Source organism: Protomyctophum parallelum (genome assembly GCF_964188405.1).
Source record: "Protomyctophum parallelum genome assembly, chromosome: 3".
In the NCBI taxonomy this organism is placed as follows: Eukaryota; Metazoa; Chordata; class Actinopteri; order Myctophiformes; family Myctophidae; genus Protomyctophum; species Protomyctophum parallelum.
The window spans coordinates 42,120,044-42,140,252 of NC_139698.1; the positions used below are offsets into that span (position 1 = coordinate 42,120,044).

General features: G+C 41.8%; 1 protein-coding gene across 1 annotated transcript in view; it reads left to right on the forward strand.

Annotated features, from left to right (window-relative positions):
* The window catches only part of bmper (BMP binding endothelial regulator), a 31,925-nt gene extending 14,502 nt beyond the window's left edge, over positions 1 to 17,423 (forward strand). The window contains exons 4-16 of the mRNA XM_083762261.1: positions 2,885 to 2,967; positions 4,318 to 4,408; positions 4,781 to 4,863; positions 5,737 to 5,836; positions 6,532 to 6,641; positions 7,268 to 7,402; positions 8,562 to 8,666; positions 12,036 to 12,081; positions 12,597 to 12,760; positions 13,253 to 13,454; positions 13,929 to 14,268; positions 14,437 to 14,567; positions 15,413 to 17,423. Of these exons, the coding sequence (XP_083618387.1) occupies positions 2,885 to 2,967; positions 4,318 to 4,408; positions 4,781 to 4,863; positions 5,737 to 5,836; positions 6,532 to 6,641; positions 7,268 to 7,402; positions 8,562 to 8,666; positions 12,036 to 12,081; positions 12,597 to 12,760; positions 13,253 to 13,454; positions 13,929 to 14,268; positions 14,437 to 14,567; positions 15,413 to 15,594 (1,772 nt within the window). The 3' untranslated portion in view covers positions 15,595 to 17,423. The remainder of the gene's footprint in view (positions 1 to 2,884; positions 2,968 to 4,317; positions 4,409 to 4,780; positions 4,864 to 5,736; positions 5,837 to 6,531; positions 6,642 to 7,267; positions 7,403 to 8,561; positions 8,667 to 12,035; positions 12,082 to 12,596; positions 12,761 to 13,252; positions 13,455 to 13,928; positions 14,269 to 14,436; positions 14,568 to 15,412) is intronic.
* Positions 17,424 to 20,209: the final 2,786 nt, after the last annotated feature.

Genomic DNA, 20,209 nt, shown 5'->3' on the forward strand with positions numbered 1-20,209 from the left:
ATCTTCATCATCTCTATACACTCTGACACTAAGCAAATGTACACGTTGAAATGGTGTGATTCCACTGTATAGTAACATACAGGGAAATACTGTGCTGTGTAAACTGGGAATAAATTTGTTTTGGTACCTATGATTGGGAAAGAAGGAAATTATGTTCAATTCTATTCTATTCTGTTCTGTTCTGTTGTTTCTTTGCCACTTCTGGTCCAAATGTCCCTTGTGGCTATAGATTCAATATTCTCAGATGAAGTGTTATTTCTGCACAGAAAGACTCTACAATCCTATAAGCTTAAAACAAGGTCTACTATTACTATGAAATAATGTTACAGTATTGTAGAGCTACCCTTACAGGTCGATTTGGTTGTTACAAATCCCCCCACATGTCTGTACTGTATGGCTTGCAGAAATGAAAGCAGGTCGATACATGCGATTTGATTTCATCCTATGGAAAGTTTAGCATTGATCTCGGTCCACTTACAGTAAATGGGATAGGTGAAATGAATAGGCTATTAATTTAGTGCTGAGTGGGTGGCTGGGGAGGGCATGTACCGTGTGGTCGCTGTGGAGTCTACAGGTCCTCCAGAGATGGTGTCAGGTTACTAACAGCCTCTTATCAAACTGACTATGGATCCAAACACACACTTCCCCGGACGACTTCGGAGATATGATACACACAGCTCCAATTGTGTATATGCGCGCGCGAGTGTGTGTGTGTGACAGAGAGAGAGAGAGAGTTGTTGTGTGTATGAATGTCTGTGTGTGCACATAATAGACTATATGACAGACAGCATAATAGAGAATTAGAGACTGATGGTCTACTCTACGTTGTTATGTAGTATGTTAGGATGTGGGTGATAACTTACTGAATAACAGTATTCAGTAACATGCATACATACTGTATGTAATGCATGTTACTGAATACTGACGTTATTATCACCCATATCCTTTGGTGATGCTAAGGCGACTAAAGATACTCTCTTCCTTGTGCATGCATATGTTCAAAGTTCAAACACACACACAAATACACACTTCATGTGTAATGGCTTATTTATACTTTGTCGTATTGTATATATTGTGTCGCTCCGAGAAACTGGAAATAATGTATTTTCTGCAAGCGACACTTTGGCGTATGTAAACAAGGCATAACATAGCGTCGCACACTTACAATATGTCAAGTCAATCACCTTTACTTAGTACACTTAACCCTCTAAGACCCAGCGTTGCTTTTTAGCAACAAATTTATTTTATTTATTATTTGGGGGTTTTTCTGTTCTTTTTCACCTAAACGTCATCAGTGATGTTCATTGCAATGCCATTTCAATGCCATTGGTCATGATATTTGCATATAAATACCCCCCACAGAGGCTGAAATTCACACAAATAAAAAATGTCTGGACTCTGTGCAATTTTGATCATTTTTTTAACCTAAGACTTTTGACCTTTACCCTAATAAAAGTAGGTAAAATAATTGTAATATATGTTTTTTTGTGATCATTAGAATGTCTAGAACATGTTTTATTCATTATTGTGAAAGATATCCCCAAAATGTAAATTATTAATTTATTATATTATTATATAATTATTATACATTTTTCATCAAACTTTATTTTTTTTAACATTTTTTAGTCTTAGTCCTAGTAGTACAAAGTAGTAGAAAGGTTGAAATCTATTTTTTGCAAGTAGAAATTAATGCGGGTGTTAGAGGGTTAAAAGCAATAACAGGTTTGGTCCAAAGTGCTTTCCTATCAAGAGAAAACACATTACACAAACACATAAGGACACATTATAGAGTTCAGGAAGAGCCAACAATACGTAAATCAGAGAACACATTAATGAAAGCAAACAGACAGATTGGAACAGAAAAAGCACATACAGTGATTATGATTAAGAAGCCTAGTCAGTCGCCCTCAGACTGAGCTAAAAGTGAGGGAGAAAAGTGGGTCTTTAGGTTATTTGTTTGTCACTTGAAATTGTATTCCTTTAAAGGTATATTCAGTGATTTCACTCAAAAAACCATAGGTCTCGTTTTTGGCTGTGGGACCCAGCCTTTCGTCCAATCAGGATAGAGAGTCAAAAACGAAACCTAAGGTTTTTTGACCCCCAGGGGTTAACTTGGGACAGGGAGGAACTCCTTATATGGCCAGCACACTCTATAGTAGGGAGGATTATCACAACAAAACAAAAAAAAAGTGATATTTGAATTAAGTGAAATCGCTGAATATACCTTTAAAGACAAATCACAACATGAAAAAAAGTTACCAACAAAAGGAAAACAAAATAAAAAATAAAAATCACACCCGTGTGAAGTAAGTGGTGCAACTCCGTGTGGGGGTCCAGACCCGCAGGAACACGCCCAGGGTGCCGGCGAGCCGCCTCATGTCCGTGTGGGGGTCCCCAGGGGGTCCCTGTACTGTACTGTACTGTACTGTACTGTACTGTACTGTACTGTACTGTACTGTACTGTACTGTACTGTACTGTACTGTACTGTACTGTACTGTACTGTACTGATACACATGAAATCATCATATATACAATTATACACTTAATTGTATGTGTGTGTGTTAGGCTGCACAACAGTGACACTTGGTTTTGAAAACCAACCAAATGCAATTTCCGTGCTCAGACACAGGTAGCCAGCCAGCCAGCCAGGCACACACAAAGCTACTTAAGGAAGTGGTTGCACCACTTAAAAAGACCTGCAAAAACACACACTCTCACTCGCAACATAAAATGATAAAATAATCCGAATGAATTATTTCCCATACTATGCCACATCCTAGTTTTAGGCTGTTCTCCCCACACTCTTTATTGTTGACCTAGAATATTGTCAGTTTTCTTATTTTTTTGGATGAACTGCTAAATGATTCTCTCTGTCTCTCTCAGGTTGTCAGCTGGACGGGAGGTCTTACAACAGCTCAGTGTCCTGGACCAGCCCGGCCAAGCCCTGCATTAACAGGCGCTGTCAGGTCAGTGTGTGTGTGTGTACTGCGTTTTGTGTGTGTCTGTTTGGCTGCTAATGTTTAATGTATACATAGACAGGCTAGTGGGTTTGTTGACATGGCCAGTTGGCTGATGTTCCAGTGCTCTTCTGCATGGCTTGCTAACATAATCTATGCTTTTGTCACTTGACATGCCTGTGACCTTTTTTGCTCATTCATCCATTTGTGTGCACATATGTATTATGTGGATATGTTCAGAATGGTATGTTCCGAAATATCACTGGTTAATCTCCTGCTTCATTCATTCTCGTGTCATCCACCTCAGCAAAAAATACATAACGCTCAACCAGTCAAAGGGTAGCTTTTCTAACACCACTATGGGAGGTATGTGCACACATACACTGATAACTTCACCCTGCGTCATTGATGCCCCCGGTATGGCTGGATGAACGGAGAGAATAGAAGCTCTGGCCTCAGAGAGTTTTCGGTTTGAATCCTGTGTGGATAGGCGAGCAGCTGGATGTGTTATCGAAGCTCATTGTCATTCAATTTGAAGTCAGGCGCACTGCCATTTCAGTTTGGACGTCACTTTGAAAAGTCCCAGCTTCAGACAAAGACGCCAAAGAAAAGATGAGGGCATCCTTGAAATTCTTAAAGAAACAAGCTTGTGCGGATTGTGTGGTTTGTGCACGTATGTGTAAGCACCACCAGCCACCACACGTTTGTGTGCACATATGTATTATACGTGGATATGTTCAGAATGGCATGTTCCGAAATTATATCTACTGATTAATCTTGTGCTTAATTTTCCAAGACATCAGAGCTAAATATGGACATGAGTTTATTGATTGAGCTCACTCTTTGTGATCTCAAATCAGTAAACTGAAAAAGAGGAACTTTACGTTTGCTACATGCATGCCTGTCACTTTTGGAGCAACAGAAAGCTCCTGTTGTATGAAGTAAAGGGAGTTTGTAACTTCATTGTAACTTTTTAAGGTTTTTATTCATGGGTTTTCGATTATTGTTTGGACCCAATCTTTTATACAATTGTGTCAATAAAGTAACCAACTGGGGGTGGGTTGGGGGGGTTTGTTTTTACTGTTTTTTTGTCTTTTCTTTTTTTAAGTTTGTCTTGTCTTGTTTAAAAAATAAAAAATAAATCATGATTCTGTAATTCATTGTTGTAAATATCTGCATTATCAATAAATAAATCTTAAAAAAAAAAAAAAGTAACCAACTAACTGGAAGGTCATTTGTGAAGGAATTTAGAGATTTTAGACCAGTTATTATGGTTACCTATATATCTGTTGTAGAGATATGGACTGCCATATCATTGAAAGATTGCAAAATAAGACTATTCTTTTGTGGTTGTGACAGGAAGGTGTCATCACAGAGGCAGAAGTGCAGTGTGTTGTCCACTGCAAGAACCCCAAGATCCACCCTAAGAAGTGCTGTCCCACCTGCCCTAGTGAGTACACCAGGACCACACACCAACTGAACGCTGTTCAAAGCCCTCACACTGCCATCGTCAGTGTTATTTATTCATTTGTACACTCGCAGAGTTAAATGAGGATGTTACTGTGCAACGTCATGTCTGTTCTGGGAAATATGTTTTGCAGCTGTAGCAATAAAACTACCACACATTCCCAACCCTAACCCTGAACAAAATATGAAGAAAAAAGAAAAAAACAACAACATAAAAGTCATAATAAAATTGACAATGTAAATTGATGCATCCACAGTCCCAGCCAAGTCTACTTATTCCACAGTGGGGGTGTATTGCACACACACAGATCCCAGATCCCAGATCCTTGTCATAATGTGTGCGGTCATCTTTTAGGTTGCATCTTTGAGGGTCGTCTGTACAAAGAGAGGGAGGAGTTCAGTCCAGAGGGGAAGGCCTGCATCAAATGCACCTGCACTGTGAGTGTCAATCATTCTTAAGCAACAGATACATCACCTGTATGCCTTTCCTATGCCTATACACACACTCAGAAAAGTCCTATATTTGTGGTACAAAGATTTAAGCCATTTGGTTACATTTGTACACTGTCAGAGGTAAATGAACACAGCTACTTTTACTGAGGAATGGATATTACTGTATCACAGTTAAAAAAATGGGACTATATTCATGTATGTATTTTTTCATTTCCTTCATCCATCCTATCCCTTCCTTCAGTAAACAAAGCAGAGAGGTGTCAGAGGACACTCGCTGTAAAATCCTCAGTGTTGTGTATCCATTTGTATCACAGAGAGTGTGCACCTGTACCCTTAGGGGTCCGTTTTGGTCACATTCTGTACACTCTCGGAGCACTGAGGCTAAAGACTTGTTAACACATTCACACCTAGCGGTGGGAAGAAGTGGCGAGAACCAAACACTTTATATAGTACATTATGCAATGTGCACGCACGCATAATATCACTTAATTAGCCACAGGTGAGACAACCTCCTCGCCTGCTGCACCAGGCTGGCGCCACCCCCTGTCCCAGTCACACCCCACAGTCATTAATTTCTAATTGTACAACAAACCTTTATGTAGAATCCTTTATGCACAGCAACAGCAGAACTAGATGAAGCTATGCCGATGGTTGGGTAATAAACCAGAGGCGACATTTCAGAAAATAAATAGGGGATGGCACAAAAAGTTACCACTTGTACCACTTCTTGCAGACAAGAAAATACGTGTCTATAACATGTGTCACATGCAGATGCACTCAGGTTCATCTACAGAGGATGTCAACATCCCCTGGGACTCTAAATGATGCCCCTGTATTAAAGTATGTGTGTTATTCCAGGGAGGGCGGACCCTATGCGTGCGTGAGGTGTGCCCTGTCCTATCCTGCCCTGCCCACCTCAGCCACACCCCACCTGGGCAATGCTGCCCCCGATGCCTTGGTAAGTGTCCGAGTTTACAGCCCTCTTTGAAGGACGCTAAAGCCTGATTTAATAACTCACGCCGTGCAATGCACAGCGAAACATGGCCAAACATGGCGATACGTCAAGCTTCTGCATGTGCCATTTATGGTGCACGGCGCCAGCACACATTAAAGTATACTAGAGCGGTGCCCGGGGGGCCAGTGCACGTGGGAGCCTGGGAGTCTGGCCCGGGCAGAGGCCTTGTGATGTCAGCTGTGGCCCCGGGCAGAGGCCTTTTGTGGCGGTTCTGGACAACTGTGGGTCCGACCGACACCAGGCACTGCACTCCCTGTGGGGGTGTGGAACATGTGTGTCGAATTTGAAGTAGGTGGGGCGAGCGGTACTCCAGTTAAGTGGATTACCGTACAGACCTACAGAAGTACACACACACAGAGACTTGGTGCATTTATAGTTAGATTTTGACAAACACTAACACTTCAAATAGTAGTAATTGTAATAGTAGTTTTATTTTCGTCATTAAAAGAGAAAACACATTCATACAATGCCTGCATTTGTTATATTTGAAAACATAGACCAATAAGCAATCCAAAAATGTGACATACTATAACACTTTCTCTCTCTCTCACTGTCTTTATGTCTCTCTCTCTCTCTCTCTCTCTCTCTCTCTCTCTCTCTCTCTCTTCGTGTCCCATTCCTTCTCTTTCCCCTCCCAGGCCAGAGGAAGGTGTTTGATCTGTCGTTAGGTAGTTGTCTGTTCCACAGTGAGGTTTATGAGAACGGAACCGCCTTCAAACACGACAACTGCACCACCTGCACCTGCAAGGTACAGAGACAGAGATTCACTTTGCTGTTTGCTGTATTCTCGCATAGCCGAACAATCGGATATCCTCGACTATCTGTTTGGTGTATTCTCGCATAGCCGAACAATCGGACATCTTCGCCTATCTCCACCTGCTAATCGCCGGGATGCATTTAACGCAAGACCTGAGGCCGATTCTACAATTGCCTTCTAATCAGTAGTTCTCACACTTTCAAGATTTTTCTAATTTGAATGGCTCCACCTAGATTAGGAAGGACTGTCCTCTGTCCTTCACATTGGTTCGGCAAAGCATTATTTTTTCTCAGAATCTTTACTAGTAACATCTAGCTCACGTAGAACATCACCAGACTTATCAGTAGGCAGAGATCTCTGAAAGTTTGGCTACGCAAGACTATATATGTTAGTTGTAGCTTGGGTCAGTTTTCTCCTGTCACACAGAAGGGTTTTAAAGGGTAGTGGACAATACTGCCTCAGTTACAGGCCCGGGGGGGACGACGACGACGACAACGACAATATAAGGCAATCACAGGAAAGTTAACCCGTCAACATCATGACTCACACCATCTGCAACTCCGCCCGGAATAACATTCTAGCCCTCTGCCTTTCTCCCTGGTCATCTGCCTTCCCAGGATTCCACTGTGGCATGCAAGAGGCGCTGCTCCCGGCCAGGAAGTTGCCATGGTGACCAGTGCTGCGAGGAGTGTTTGTCCTATGTGAAGGTGGAGGAGGTGAAGTACTGCCGTGTCAGGAACAAGATCTACAGGGTGAGAGGAACAGAAATGATCATGTCTGCTGCTTTAACCACTTTGCCTAAGTCTTTTTTCCCTCTACACCAAATCTCTTCGCCGAATATAGCCGATCTACAAGTTCACAACGTGTTACATTGTGAGCTTGTACCTTTGCATTTTTTGCTGAACGTTTATTTGCAGAATGTTCATTTATTATGACATGGCCACTATGGGGACGCTCGGGTTCATGTGGTTAAAGTTGGACAGATGATGACACGTGACTGGGTGGGTGGTGCAAAAGATTAGGAATAGATACATCAGTGGTTCTGAATTTGGCTTTTTTATTGAGGTATTAAAAATGTCTTAAAAGTCCTTAAATTGTCACTTCACTGTCATTTGGGGACCCCCCACTCAAAAAAAAGGAAAAAAAAAAGAAATATCATGTGGGGACCCCACTGGGACTCCCGACCCACAGGTTGAGAACCACTGGTCTACATTATTGTGTGTTGTTTAGCGTGCAGTCAAACGTAATGTGGAATGGCTTAGGGTCGACGACAGAGTACAGCATCTTGCAATGGGTCTGGTCCACAAGATTCGATACACCACCAAGATACCCATGTACCTGTCTAGATACTTCCTTAATGTTAACATTAAGTTAAATCCACACCCACAACACCAGAGTCCACACCCACAACACCAGAGGGAGTGCAACGAACCATGTACAACCCAGATTCGGCACAAACAAGGGACTAAATTATTTTCGCTCCTATGCCACCAAAATGTGGAACGCCCTACCAACAGTCATTAAGACATGCAAATCCCTTGACTCCTTCAAAACCGCTCTCAAAGGGCACCTACGGACGGCTGCAATTCGAAACTAGCCCCCATAAAATCTGAATCCCCCCCCCCCCCCTTTTTCCCCTCACTGTATAAGTTTCTTTTCCCTTTTTACCTCCTTTATGATGAAATCCTGTTCTGTTCTTTGACTATATAGAAGTGTCTATTTGTACGTCTCTAAATGTTTTGATGAATTGAACATGGTGGACCCTCTTGTAAACAAGAGTAATGCTTAATTGGGTCGTCCACTCACAGTTAACAGTCTTTGTATTGAGTTTGTGCTTGAAATGTACTGTAATTCTGCAAACTGTTAATACATATTTCAATCAATCAATCAATCAATCAATCTCTCTTTCAGGAAGGGGACATGTGGTCATCGGTCAACTGCACCCTGTGTGCTTGTGTCAAAGGCAACATTGAGTGCCAGCCCAAGCAGTGTGTACCCATCACCAGCTGTCCCTCGGTGAGTGACGAGTCCACCACCCACGTTGTTCACGTCACTTCCTCAATGTTTTAGACGGAAATGTTTGAATGAAAACTTGAGAAACTCTAAATAAATGGTCCAAAAAGACCAAATTCACTGGATTGTCTTTAACTTCACACATAAGACATGAAAGACATTGAAAATCCTGATTAACAGGCAAAGCGATCATAAAGAAATCCTTTTACCCAAAACTTCACAGCACCAGATGAGGCGTGAAACAGAACTCTTTCTTTAAAGTACAAACAAAACAATAAAACAAAAAGTTTTTTGATGAACTGGTTTGAATCTTTTCCTTTGGGCAGAACAGAATCTGTGGATGTGTGTTTTAATGCAGTGACGTGTTTGACTTGAATGAAGCGCAGTGTACGCAGCCAGAACTGGACTAGGATCTGCGTTTTAGTGCAGTGCGGGTTAAATGTACTTGAATGAAGCGTGGTGTGCGTACGCTGTCAAACACTTTGAGTAATGTCAGAAGGAGGCGGGTTTACATGCACCTCACCTGTTGTTGAGGTGAAACAGAGGTTGTCTGTCGCTCCGTGATGGAGTGGATTCTTGAGTGCCTGGCTGTCACTAAGTGTCAACGTGATCCCAGTTCACACGCTTCCAGAGCTTCCTCACCTGTTGCTTCTGGTCATCAGAGGCCTGCCGTAGGGGGTTTTCTTTCCCCCTTTGTTTGCTTTCTTTCTTTCTTTTTTAAAGTATCAAATCGTCAATGTCAGGTGGAAGCCTCGTATGTCCAAAACCATTACTTTTCAGGGGTAAAAGATTACCTACATTCCAATGGATCCAATGTACAGTAGTTATTATTATTTAGTCACAAGCTCTTGTTAAAGGACGACTTCATATAAGACTATCTTCTTATAATTGGTCCTCGCTAATATTCATGATAAAATAGCAAGTTTCTTCTACGTAGTCTATCATAGGAGGGCTGTGGGCAGTTAATTGTGCCTACTAGTGACATCATCATTATGCAGATTTTTTTGTTGTAAACTAAACTTTTTAGCTTGGATTCCCCATTGATGATGTCACTGGTAGGCGGGTTTCTGAACTGCCCACAGCCCTCCTATGAGACACAGACCGAGTAGATATGAACGTTAGTGAGGACCAATTATATGAAGATAGGTTGAAGATGGGTGAAGTCCTCCTTTAATACTTGTCATTGTTTCAATATTTATAAAAACCCACGGACACACTTAACAACTTTAAAAAATAGTGAAAATAGCAGCATTACAAGCTTGTGGATCGGTTATTTTTTTGCGTATTTACATAAATAATAAAATAATATGGAGATAGCAGGTTTCTACCCGACAGTGACGAATCTGGTCATTAATCTGGTCCCACACTATACTCACACCTGTCATGATTCATAGCCATTGTACGGTCACAAATTAACATGAGCTTAATCCGGCAGGTGGTTACACACACACACACACACACACACACACACACACACAACACACACACACACACACACACACACACACACACACACACACACACACACACACACACACACACACACACACACACACACACACACACACACACAACACACACACACACACACACACACACACACACACACACACACACACACACACACACACACACACACACACACACACACACACACACACACACACACACACACACACACACACACACACACACACACACACACACACACACACACACACACACACACACACACAATCTCTCCCATGTTATCATAACAGACCAGTGTCTACCGTTTCTCACAGAGTTCATGCTAGATGAACGGACCCTATATCGCCCCTCCACAAGCACACACACATGCAGGCACGCACGCGCACACACACACACACACACACACACACACACACACACACACACACACACACACACGCAGGCTGCGGTCAGGGAACGGTCATCTGAGTGCGGGTCCCTGAGACAGCATGTCTCCACAGGGCCCTTTGTCTGTGTGATGTTTGAATGACAACGGAGAAGAGCTTCCCTATATTTAGGCCCTTGAAAGACAATCTCTCTCTCTCTCTGCGTTGCCAATCTCTCTCAAAAGGCCCTCTTCAAAGAGGGAACAGCGATTGTGTGGAGGTAGGGACACCGTGTGTGTGTGTGTGTGTGTGTGTGTGTGTGTGTGTGTGTGTGCATGTGCATGCGTGTTTGTGTGTGTGTATGCTTGCGTGTGTGATTGTGTGTGCACGTGGGCTGCCCTGAAGCAAAACAGAGGGTGTGTGAAAAAGCTCTCTGATCTGTTCTTCTGATGGAAGTTGAAACATATGCTCCGCCCTGCGTGCACACACACACACACACACACACACACACACACACACACACACACACACACACAGTGTCCTATTACACAGACAGCGCTCAACAATCAGCTGTATGTAAGGGCCTGTATCAGAGTCTTTGTGGCTGTGTCCCTGTATGACCGGGGCGACCCCGCTGTGTCACACTGATCAGTCTGTGTCTGAATCTATCGCTACGCCTTCTGTTCCCTCCTAGTCCGCTCCGATCAACCTGTTCCCTCCTCTCCCGCTCCGATGAACCTGTCACACTGGTCTGCACACACAATGATGCTATCTGAACTCTCATCTTCTCTCAGCCCGGGGCCGTTATCAAATGGACTCTCTCCATGTCACTCCTCTCTCTATACAGTAATCTGTACGGATCCGCTTGGCATTTGCACACGCTCAGTGTTCAAATAACTTCAATAGCCATTATCACTATCGGGCGGAAACCTTCTCCTATCTCCATATTTCAACTGTTTTATGTACATTTCATGTACATTTTCAACAGTAGTGAACATTATAGCCACAAGCGAAAGTCAGAGTTACAAATGAATAAATGGGCTCAACTGCAGTCCCCAGTTTTCAGAAGGTGGCACACCTGGTTTCTGTCCTAGTTCATTTTCCTTTGATTGAGGCTCAGCAGCAGGTTTGAACTGGAAGCACACACTTGAGACCTTCACACGTGTTTCCAGTTCATAATAATAATGATAATATGGTCCCCAAGCCATGGGGCGTTTTTTTGTCACTGTATATTTGCACTGATACAGTATGTGAAATTTGTCCTCTGTATTTTATCCAGCCTATGAGCAGCCGTTAGTTGTAGCGCTCGGGGAGCGAGCAGTTAGGGGTTTGGGCTCTATTTTCGTCAGTGCCTTACCCCTTATCCCTAAACTTCTTTATCTTTTTAACATTTTAAAATTGTTCAACTAGCCGATCTACATCAACACGTTGTGAGCTTGTATATCGGCTATTTGAGCTATTAAAAAAAATCAAAATAGTAAAGGAAAAAAAGCGTTTCTAAATGTATTTTTATTCATGTTTGTGTTATCTCCCCCAGAACAAGATCCTGAACCGGACTGGATGCTGCCCAGTTTGCACTGAAAGTGAGTAAGTTTTTCCCCTGGCCTTCACTTCCACTGTCCCCAAATCCTTAAGTACAGCAAATTACAAATTGATGTCTAATGATATATCTGGGATTTCCCTTCCAATTTATTTTAGAATCCAAAATGGAGATGGTTTGGCCATATGTGTTTGGAACATGCCAAAGTAGTTCCTTGGACTCTTTCTAATTTGGAGTGCACATTCAGTCTGTTGCTAATGTTCAGCGTACCATAGAAAGACATTACACCATCCTACAATATTATAATGATAGTATGATGTAAATATCCAAGTATGATAATGATAGAGGTTAAATTACACTCTATTACCCTTCAACAAACCCATTCTTTATCATGTCACTTTTTCTTCTCTTCTCTTCTCTTCTCTTCTCTTCTCTTCTCTTCTCTTCTCTTCTCTTCTCTTCTCTTCTCTTCTCTTCTCTTCTCTTCTCTTCTCTTCTCTTCTCTTCTCTTCTCTTCTCTTCTCTTCTCTTCTCTTCTCTTCTCTTCTCTCCATCCAGAGCCAGGTGTGTGTACAGTCTTTGGCGACCCCCACTACAACACCTTTGATGGCCGTACGTTTAACTTCCAGGGTACTTGTCAGTATGTTCTGACCAGAGACTGCGGTGGTGTCTCTGGTGGCCCGGGCAACAGCAACCTCAACAACCCCGACTCCAGCTTCACGGTAAGGGTGGGACATAGTGTTGATTTGGACAGCTAATGTTTTATTAGTTTTACTTATAATTCCCTTTTAGTCATAAATTAGTCATCTGAAATGTTTTAGTTTTAGTCTAGTTTTAGATGGGCTATATTCAGAGCATGACACCTGCAGACAACCAAGCATGAAATGACTTGTTTTAGACTTAGACCCTGACATTTTAGTCTAGTTTTTATTTAGTTTTTTATTACAACCATAACTGTATCCACTTCAGCGCTATATACATTTTGGCCATCTGAAAATAGCTCAATCTAAAAGCTTGCGACATTTTGCATAATGAGTACTTTTACTTTTGAAGCCAATACTTTTGTACTTCCACTCAAGTAAGTGTTGAATTCCAGACTTTTACTTGTAACAGGGTATTTCTATATTGCAGTATTGATGCTTTTACTTAAGTAAAACATGTGAGTACGTTTTCCACCACTGGTGACCTTCACCATCCCCCTCCATCACCCACAGGTGTTGGTGAGGAACGATGCGAGGCGGACGCGCTCCTTCTCCTGGACCCAGTCTGTGGAGCTGCGCCTGGGCTCTCTGAGTCTGAGCCTGCACCAGCACCTGACGGTCCGGAGGAACGGCACCCGCATCGCCCTGCCGTACCACGGCCCCGGGGTCCACATCGACCTGGATGGATACCTGCTCAAACTCACCACCATAGCCGGTAGGTTACGCAAACACACTGGAGCACTTTGCTAGCCTCACGTAGCGATACTAACGTTAACGATACTGTGTGGATAATGGATATTAGTCTCATCCCTCTCAGTATTAGATTTCTTCTTGCAATGTCCTGCCCCATATTTGCATACTGGGCCCTGGTTGGTTAATATAGGCTGGTTCCAGACGAATCTGGTTGGCTCGTCACCACTTCGGCCGTGAAGTCCTCCCACAATTGAGAGGAGCCAGACTTAATCTGCCGACTTCTCAACAGGCCCGAAAATGAAGGCCCTGAGTTGTTGTTGTGCAGAGAGATAAACATTGTACCTGAGTTGTTGTTGTGCAGAGAGATAAACATTGTACCTGAGTTGTTGTTGTGCAGAGAGATAAACATTGTACCTGAGTTGTTGTTGTGCAGAGAGATAAACATTGTACCTGAGTTGTTGTTGTGCAGAGAGATAAACATGTCTTCTCCCCTAAGGCCTGGAGATCACATGGGACGGGGACAGCTTCGTGGAAGTGGTGGCTGCGCCTCATTTGCGCGGCCGCCTGTGTGGCCTCTGTGGAAACTACAACGGCCACAAACGCGACGACACCATGGGAGGTGACGGACACTTCAAGTTCGACGTGGACGAATTTGCCGAGTCGTGGCGTGTGGAGGGCAACGAGGTGTGCTCCCAGCAGCCACCCCGGAGGCCCGCGTCCTTCCTGTGCTCCGGCAGCGTCAAGGTCAAGTTCCGCGCCCACCGAGAGTGCCAGAAAATCAAGTCGTGGGAGTTTCAGAAGTGTCACCGCGTGGTCGACTTTGCTCCCTTCTACAGGTTAGAATCAAAGTTTATTATGGTGATTACTATCTATCTTATGGGAATAACAATTATTACAGTCTATAGATTCCATTCCATCACAGAGCAACATATTTAATGGCCTAAATGTAGTGCAAATAAAAACAAACAAAGACTGAACTAAACATGTTTGATGTTGTTTTCTAGGTCCTGTGTCACAGATATGTGCGAGTGTCCAGTACATAAGAACTGTTATTGTGAGTCTTTGATAGCCTACAGTCGAGCCTGTGAGAGAGAAGGAACGCCTGTCCTCTGGAGAGCTGACACAGCTTGTATGGGTGAGTGACAATGCACAGGGATTAGTTAGTAATCAGGGTTTACGCATTTCTTCATGTTTCCCCCCTCGTAAATTAATGCCCTACTTCATTGTATGACAGTGTCACGCAAAAGTAGGGAAAATAGTCGATCTACAAGCTCACAACATGTCGTATTGTGATGCATTGAGCTTGTAGATCGGCTGTTTTTTTTATATATTTTGAAAGTGAAAGGGGGTTAAGTACCTGTATTGTCCTGAATATAAGACGACTCAGATTATAAAACGACCCCCATTTTTCAAGACTCATTTGTGGAAATTGACATTGCATGTCAAATAGTCTAGTCCCCGATTATAATATGACCCCGTTTTTTAGGATATTTCCATTGTAAAAGAACGTAGTCTTATATTCTGGCCAATAGGGTCTTAGTTTTGGACCATTACGGTTTCCACCTGACAGAGACACTACATAGAGAAATAGGGCCAATCGCTCAATAGTTGAGCAGGATGTGTGCTGTGTAACAGCTTTGCTGTCGAGTGTCGACCCCACTGAATAGCATGTAAATATACATGAATCGAGGTAGCGAGCACACACCCTGCTACTTCAGGCAAACCTTTTTGTTGATGTTTGTTATTGTCGGCAGTGCCTTAGTCGCATGCGGAAATTGCCAATCTACAAGCTCACAACATGTTAACTTGCGACGTGATGTGAGCTTATACAGTAGATGGGCTATATTCAGCACGAGACACTAGTGCACAACTAAGTATAAAGCAGGCTTTAGTGTCACTTAAGCGGAAACATCTTGTAGATACAGAGCATTGAGTGACTGAATATTAAAACCTCTTATTTGCTTACTTCCCTGTTTCCAGCCACACAGTGTAAGCACGGTGCCGTTTACGATACCTGCGGACCAGGCTGCATGAAGACCTGTGACAACTGGAATGAGATTGGGCCGTGCCACAAGCCCTGTGTGGCAGGCTGCCACTGTCCTGCCAACCTGGTGCTGTTTCAAGGCCGATGCATCAAGCCCACATCCTGCCCTGGTCGGTGACCCTAGTAGCCCAACGGGGGAGGGGAGATGAATTGGGTGGCACACCCAGAGTCAAAATTCAAGAGGCCAAAACTTGCTGAAGGGTCGATTACATTTAGGGGGTATATGGGGCCATAAAACACTCATTCTGGTAAGAAACTCAGGGTCCATATTATTCCAATGGAGTGCATTATGCAGTGTGGTGGTGATTTAGAGTGAGAGATACGGACTGAGGTGTTGGCCTGAAACTCAATGGAGATGCCGTATCCATCCTGACTGAGGTACATGGGACTATTCTGCTGCTTTTTGACTCATCTTGTAATATCACCTAGTACCACAAGAGGGTACCAAATCTCAGATACCCCACAATACCATTCACCACCACAGGGGGGGCAGAGGTAGGTTGTTTCTTTTGTAGAAATAAGAATCATTTCAGTGGGAAAACTCAGGGGCCTTATTGAACATTTGGAGGCCAAATCATTTCGAATCCCCATCCAAGGAATGTGCAAGCACACTGCCAAGGACCCTCAGGAAAATAACTTGGCTAACAGACTTGTTTTTGAGCCAATATGTCCCCTTGATCTCTCATAAACTGTAATAAAACAATAACTCATAAAATGTGCATCTTGAAAGGGCATGTTCAAAGTGCCAACAGAAGGGATAAGCGCCACAAAGCATCATATTGAACCACCCCCATGATCTCTCTTGCATCATCTTGGGTCATTTTATACTGTAAACTCATGAGATTTATATGAAAGACAGCTTTTGTATTATTGTTATAATTATTTGATGTTGATATTGTTAATTTATATATATATATATATATATAGCTATCAAATGACATGTCGTAGCACGAGCCAGAATCATAAATATAATTATGTTATAAATGATTTAAAGGGAAAAAAAAGCTATTTATGTATTTGTTGTGTACATTTGTGTTATTATTTGAAGAGAGAAACACCAAAATGTGACTCAGCTATTGCACCATCGCAGGGAAAAAATGTACTGTATTCTGCTGTGTCCAGGTTGTTGTGGTTGTTCTCAAGCTGAAAGTGTTCCTCCAAATCTATCTCTCTTGACTCAAAGACATTATTCAAGAAAGACCAGCAATATAACCTTTCATCTAATTCCTCCTTGACTTCTGTTCCAATCTGTTCCAATCTACTATAATTGGGTGTGAAGATCCAATTTCCAGACAGCCAGAAACGAAACCCACAAGGGGAAAGTAAATGAATACTGCTTTCCCACTCACTAACCGCCGTGAGGTCCTTGGCTGTGGTTGTTCTGGCCGTCTCCCAGGAGTATGTTGTGATAGTCCGGGTTCTATCTTTGTAAAAAGAACAGTGGGGGACAGTTTCACACCCACTTAAGCCCTATACTTCTTCGTATGACAACAAATAGCGAGAATAGCCAGACAATGGAGATAGCAAATCGATTAAACATAAGATCAGACAGTCTACATTTCCATAAAGGAAATGCATATATTTAGTTCAGTCTGCCCAGATGCAGGGATAGAACATACCCCCACAGGAGATAATACAGGTAAAAACTAGAATAATTGCCAGCTACAGCAAGCTCTCGTTTATGAACACCCATAATCAGTTTGTGTGCCGTAGAGTAGGCAGCCAATATGGCTTCACGTTGCTAGTAGAGGTTGGTGAACATGTTGTCCAGACGCTTTTCAAGCAGCTGGCAAAAAGAATGACCAGAGCAGGAGCATAGCTTTCTCCTAGAACCCTGGTTGTTACTGTATGAACCAGAGCAGGAGCATAGCTTTCTCCTAGCACCCTGGTTGTTACTGTATGAACCAGAGCAGGAGCATAGCTTTATCCTAGCACCCTGGTTGTTACTGTATGAACCAGAGCAGGAGAATAGCTTTCTCCTAGCACCCTGGTTGTTACTGTATGAACCAGAGCAGGAGCATAGCTTTATCCTAGCACCCTGGTTGTTACTGTATGAACCAGAGCAGGAGCATAGCTTTCTCCTAGCACCCTGGTTGTTACTGTATGAAGGAGACAGAGGACTGACACAAAGTAAAACTACGATGGCATATGTGCAAAATACAACATTTCACAACACCTAATAGCAAATTATGAATAAACAAATCAACAGGCAAAACAGAAAATACTGAACTTTCTGGAAAGTTATACACCAGGCATACACCACAACTCTATTTCACAAAACAAATGAGCAACTCAGAAAAACCAAATTAGTAAAACATAAAACATAATTTTACAAAGCAAATAATCCACTAAACATTTCATAAGACAGAAAGGATGGGTATGTACATTGCGGATCTGATGTCCCTTGCATATGCTAGTGGAGATCATAACTGGTGAATCATTTGTGAATATTTGTGTATTTAATAATTCTATTTTGATGTAAAGAACATAGAAATAACTGTTCAGGGTAAAACTGGAATAACTACAGAGTGGAAAATATTCTTAAAGATATACCATAAAGCATTGTATTGTATTGTGCTGTATTATTGTGTGCATCAATTTCTGGTGTCTATGAAATGGTACATTATTATAATAATGTACATTTTCATCAACTAACCAAGAGGAAACCACAAACAAAAACAACTTCACAATGTCTTCTGTATGAATGCTTTAAATTAAAACAACCAGCATACTATAATACCATATTTAGTATGCCAAATTACTTTTTGGTATGTCCGAAACGTAGTATAGCTACTAAATAGTATGTGAGATGCATTCTAAATTCACCACAACACTGGTGTCCTCCTTATGTCATGTTATAGTGTTGTAACAACCGGTGTTTCTAATGAGTAGTCATGAAAACGACTTAGTTAAGTAAAAATATCAATACTGCAATAGGCCTATAAAAATATTCTGTTACAAGTAAGTAAAAGTACTTATGCAGAATGTCCCATTTCAGTGTTTTCAAATGTATAGACATATTTTGAAAATAGCTCACAATGCATCGCATCAGGACACATTGTGAGTTTGTACATGATCTATTTTCAAATGGCTGAAATGTAATCAGTATCATGGTCACTATCATGTCAGTATCATGGTCACTATCATGTCAGTATCATGGTCACTATCATGTCAGTATCATGGTCACTATCATGTCAGTATCATGGTCACTATCATGTCAGTATCATGGTCACTATCATGTCAGTATCATGGTCACTATCATGTCAGTATCATGGTCACTATCATGTCAGTATCATGGTCACTATCATGTCAGTATCATGGTCACTATCATGTCAGTATCATGGTCACTATCATGTCAGTATCATGGTCACTATCATGTCAGTATCATGGTCACTATCATGTCAGTATCACGCCACATGATACAAAATAAAAAAAAAACCCTTAACAAACGAAGGTCATTCATAAACATTTCACTTTCCGACACTATGTCACTAAGGATTGTAACAACACCACACTCAATTCCATTTTCCATTTCTTGTCTTTTTCAACTTTATTACAGAACACAGCCATTATATTTGAAATGTGTATTTAAAATACTGAAAACACACGCACGCACACGCGCACGCAAACACAAACACACACACACACACACACACACACACACACATGCACGTGCAAACGCACAAGCATAGAATACACAATATAACAAACGATGAACTGGAATGTATTTACACACTTTTAATGCACTTTAGATTTGTCGAATCTATTCACAACATAGCACTAAAAAAAACCTAAGAATTAAAGCACCAAATACAAGAGATTTTGTCTGAAAACAGAAATGGGTCACAACCGCAGAAATACAGAATGCACTGTGTTTGGAATCAGGAAGTATACATAATTTACAGGTACTATATGAGTATATGGTATAATTCGGACTAATGAAATCTTCATTCGACTGTCAGTGGATGGAGAGAACTTGATCTAAAGATACTACTGGAAAATTGGCAATTATCTTTATTTAATACTTAAAACAAAGCAAATTAGGTCAATATTTCAATATTGCAGGACCAGTTACAGGATACTCATCAATTGACAATTTGATGCAAGTAGCTTATTATCAATAATCTAAGGCTTTCATTCCAAAACTAAGTGCATTTTGGGAGATTTCCAATGTTCTTTCTTCTAAATAAAGGCAGATGATTACAGTCTGTTAACTCACAATTTCTTAAACAGAACATTTGTTTTGACAAATGTTGTGGTGGTCTGTAAATAGCCAATATACATTTTGTAGATTGGCTATTTTTGGTGCGTGACACACAAAGTATAACTCAGGCTTCAGGGAATGACATCAGCATCAACTCAAATGTATAACACAATCTCAGACAAAACCAAATGGAATTAAATTACCCTCACATCACGTAAATTGTAATGAGATTACATTTCTGTTCTGTTTAGCCAGGGTTCTTTTGAGTCTTTGGCATTTATTGAGAAAAGATATGCAGCTTGATACACTGACTAAAATGTGATAAAACCTTGCATGGCCAGCCCAAATCTCGCCCGCTCAGTTTTAGCTATGAAGTGGGCTGGCTTTGCCTAATAATAATAATAATATACACAGTCTATACACACCTTTTACTTACACCTCAGCTCCAAGACTGGAGTGTGACTATCAGTTTTATATAAATTCAACATGGCAACTTGAAGTAGCCTCTCTAGTAATGGTGTAAAGGGAG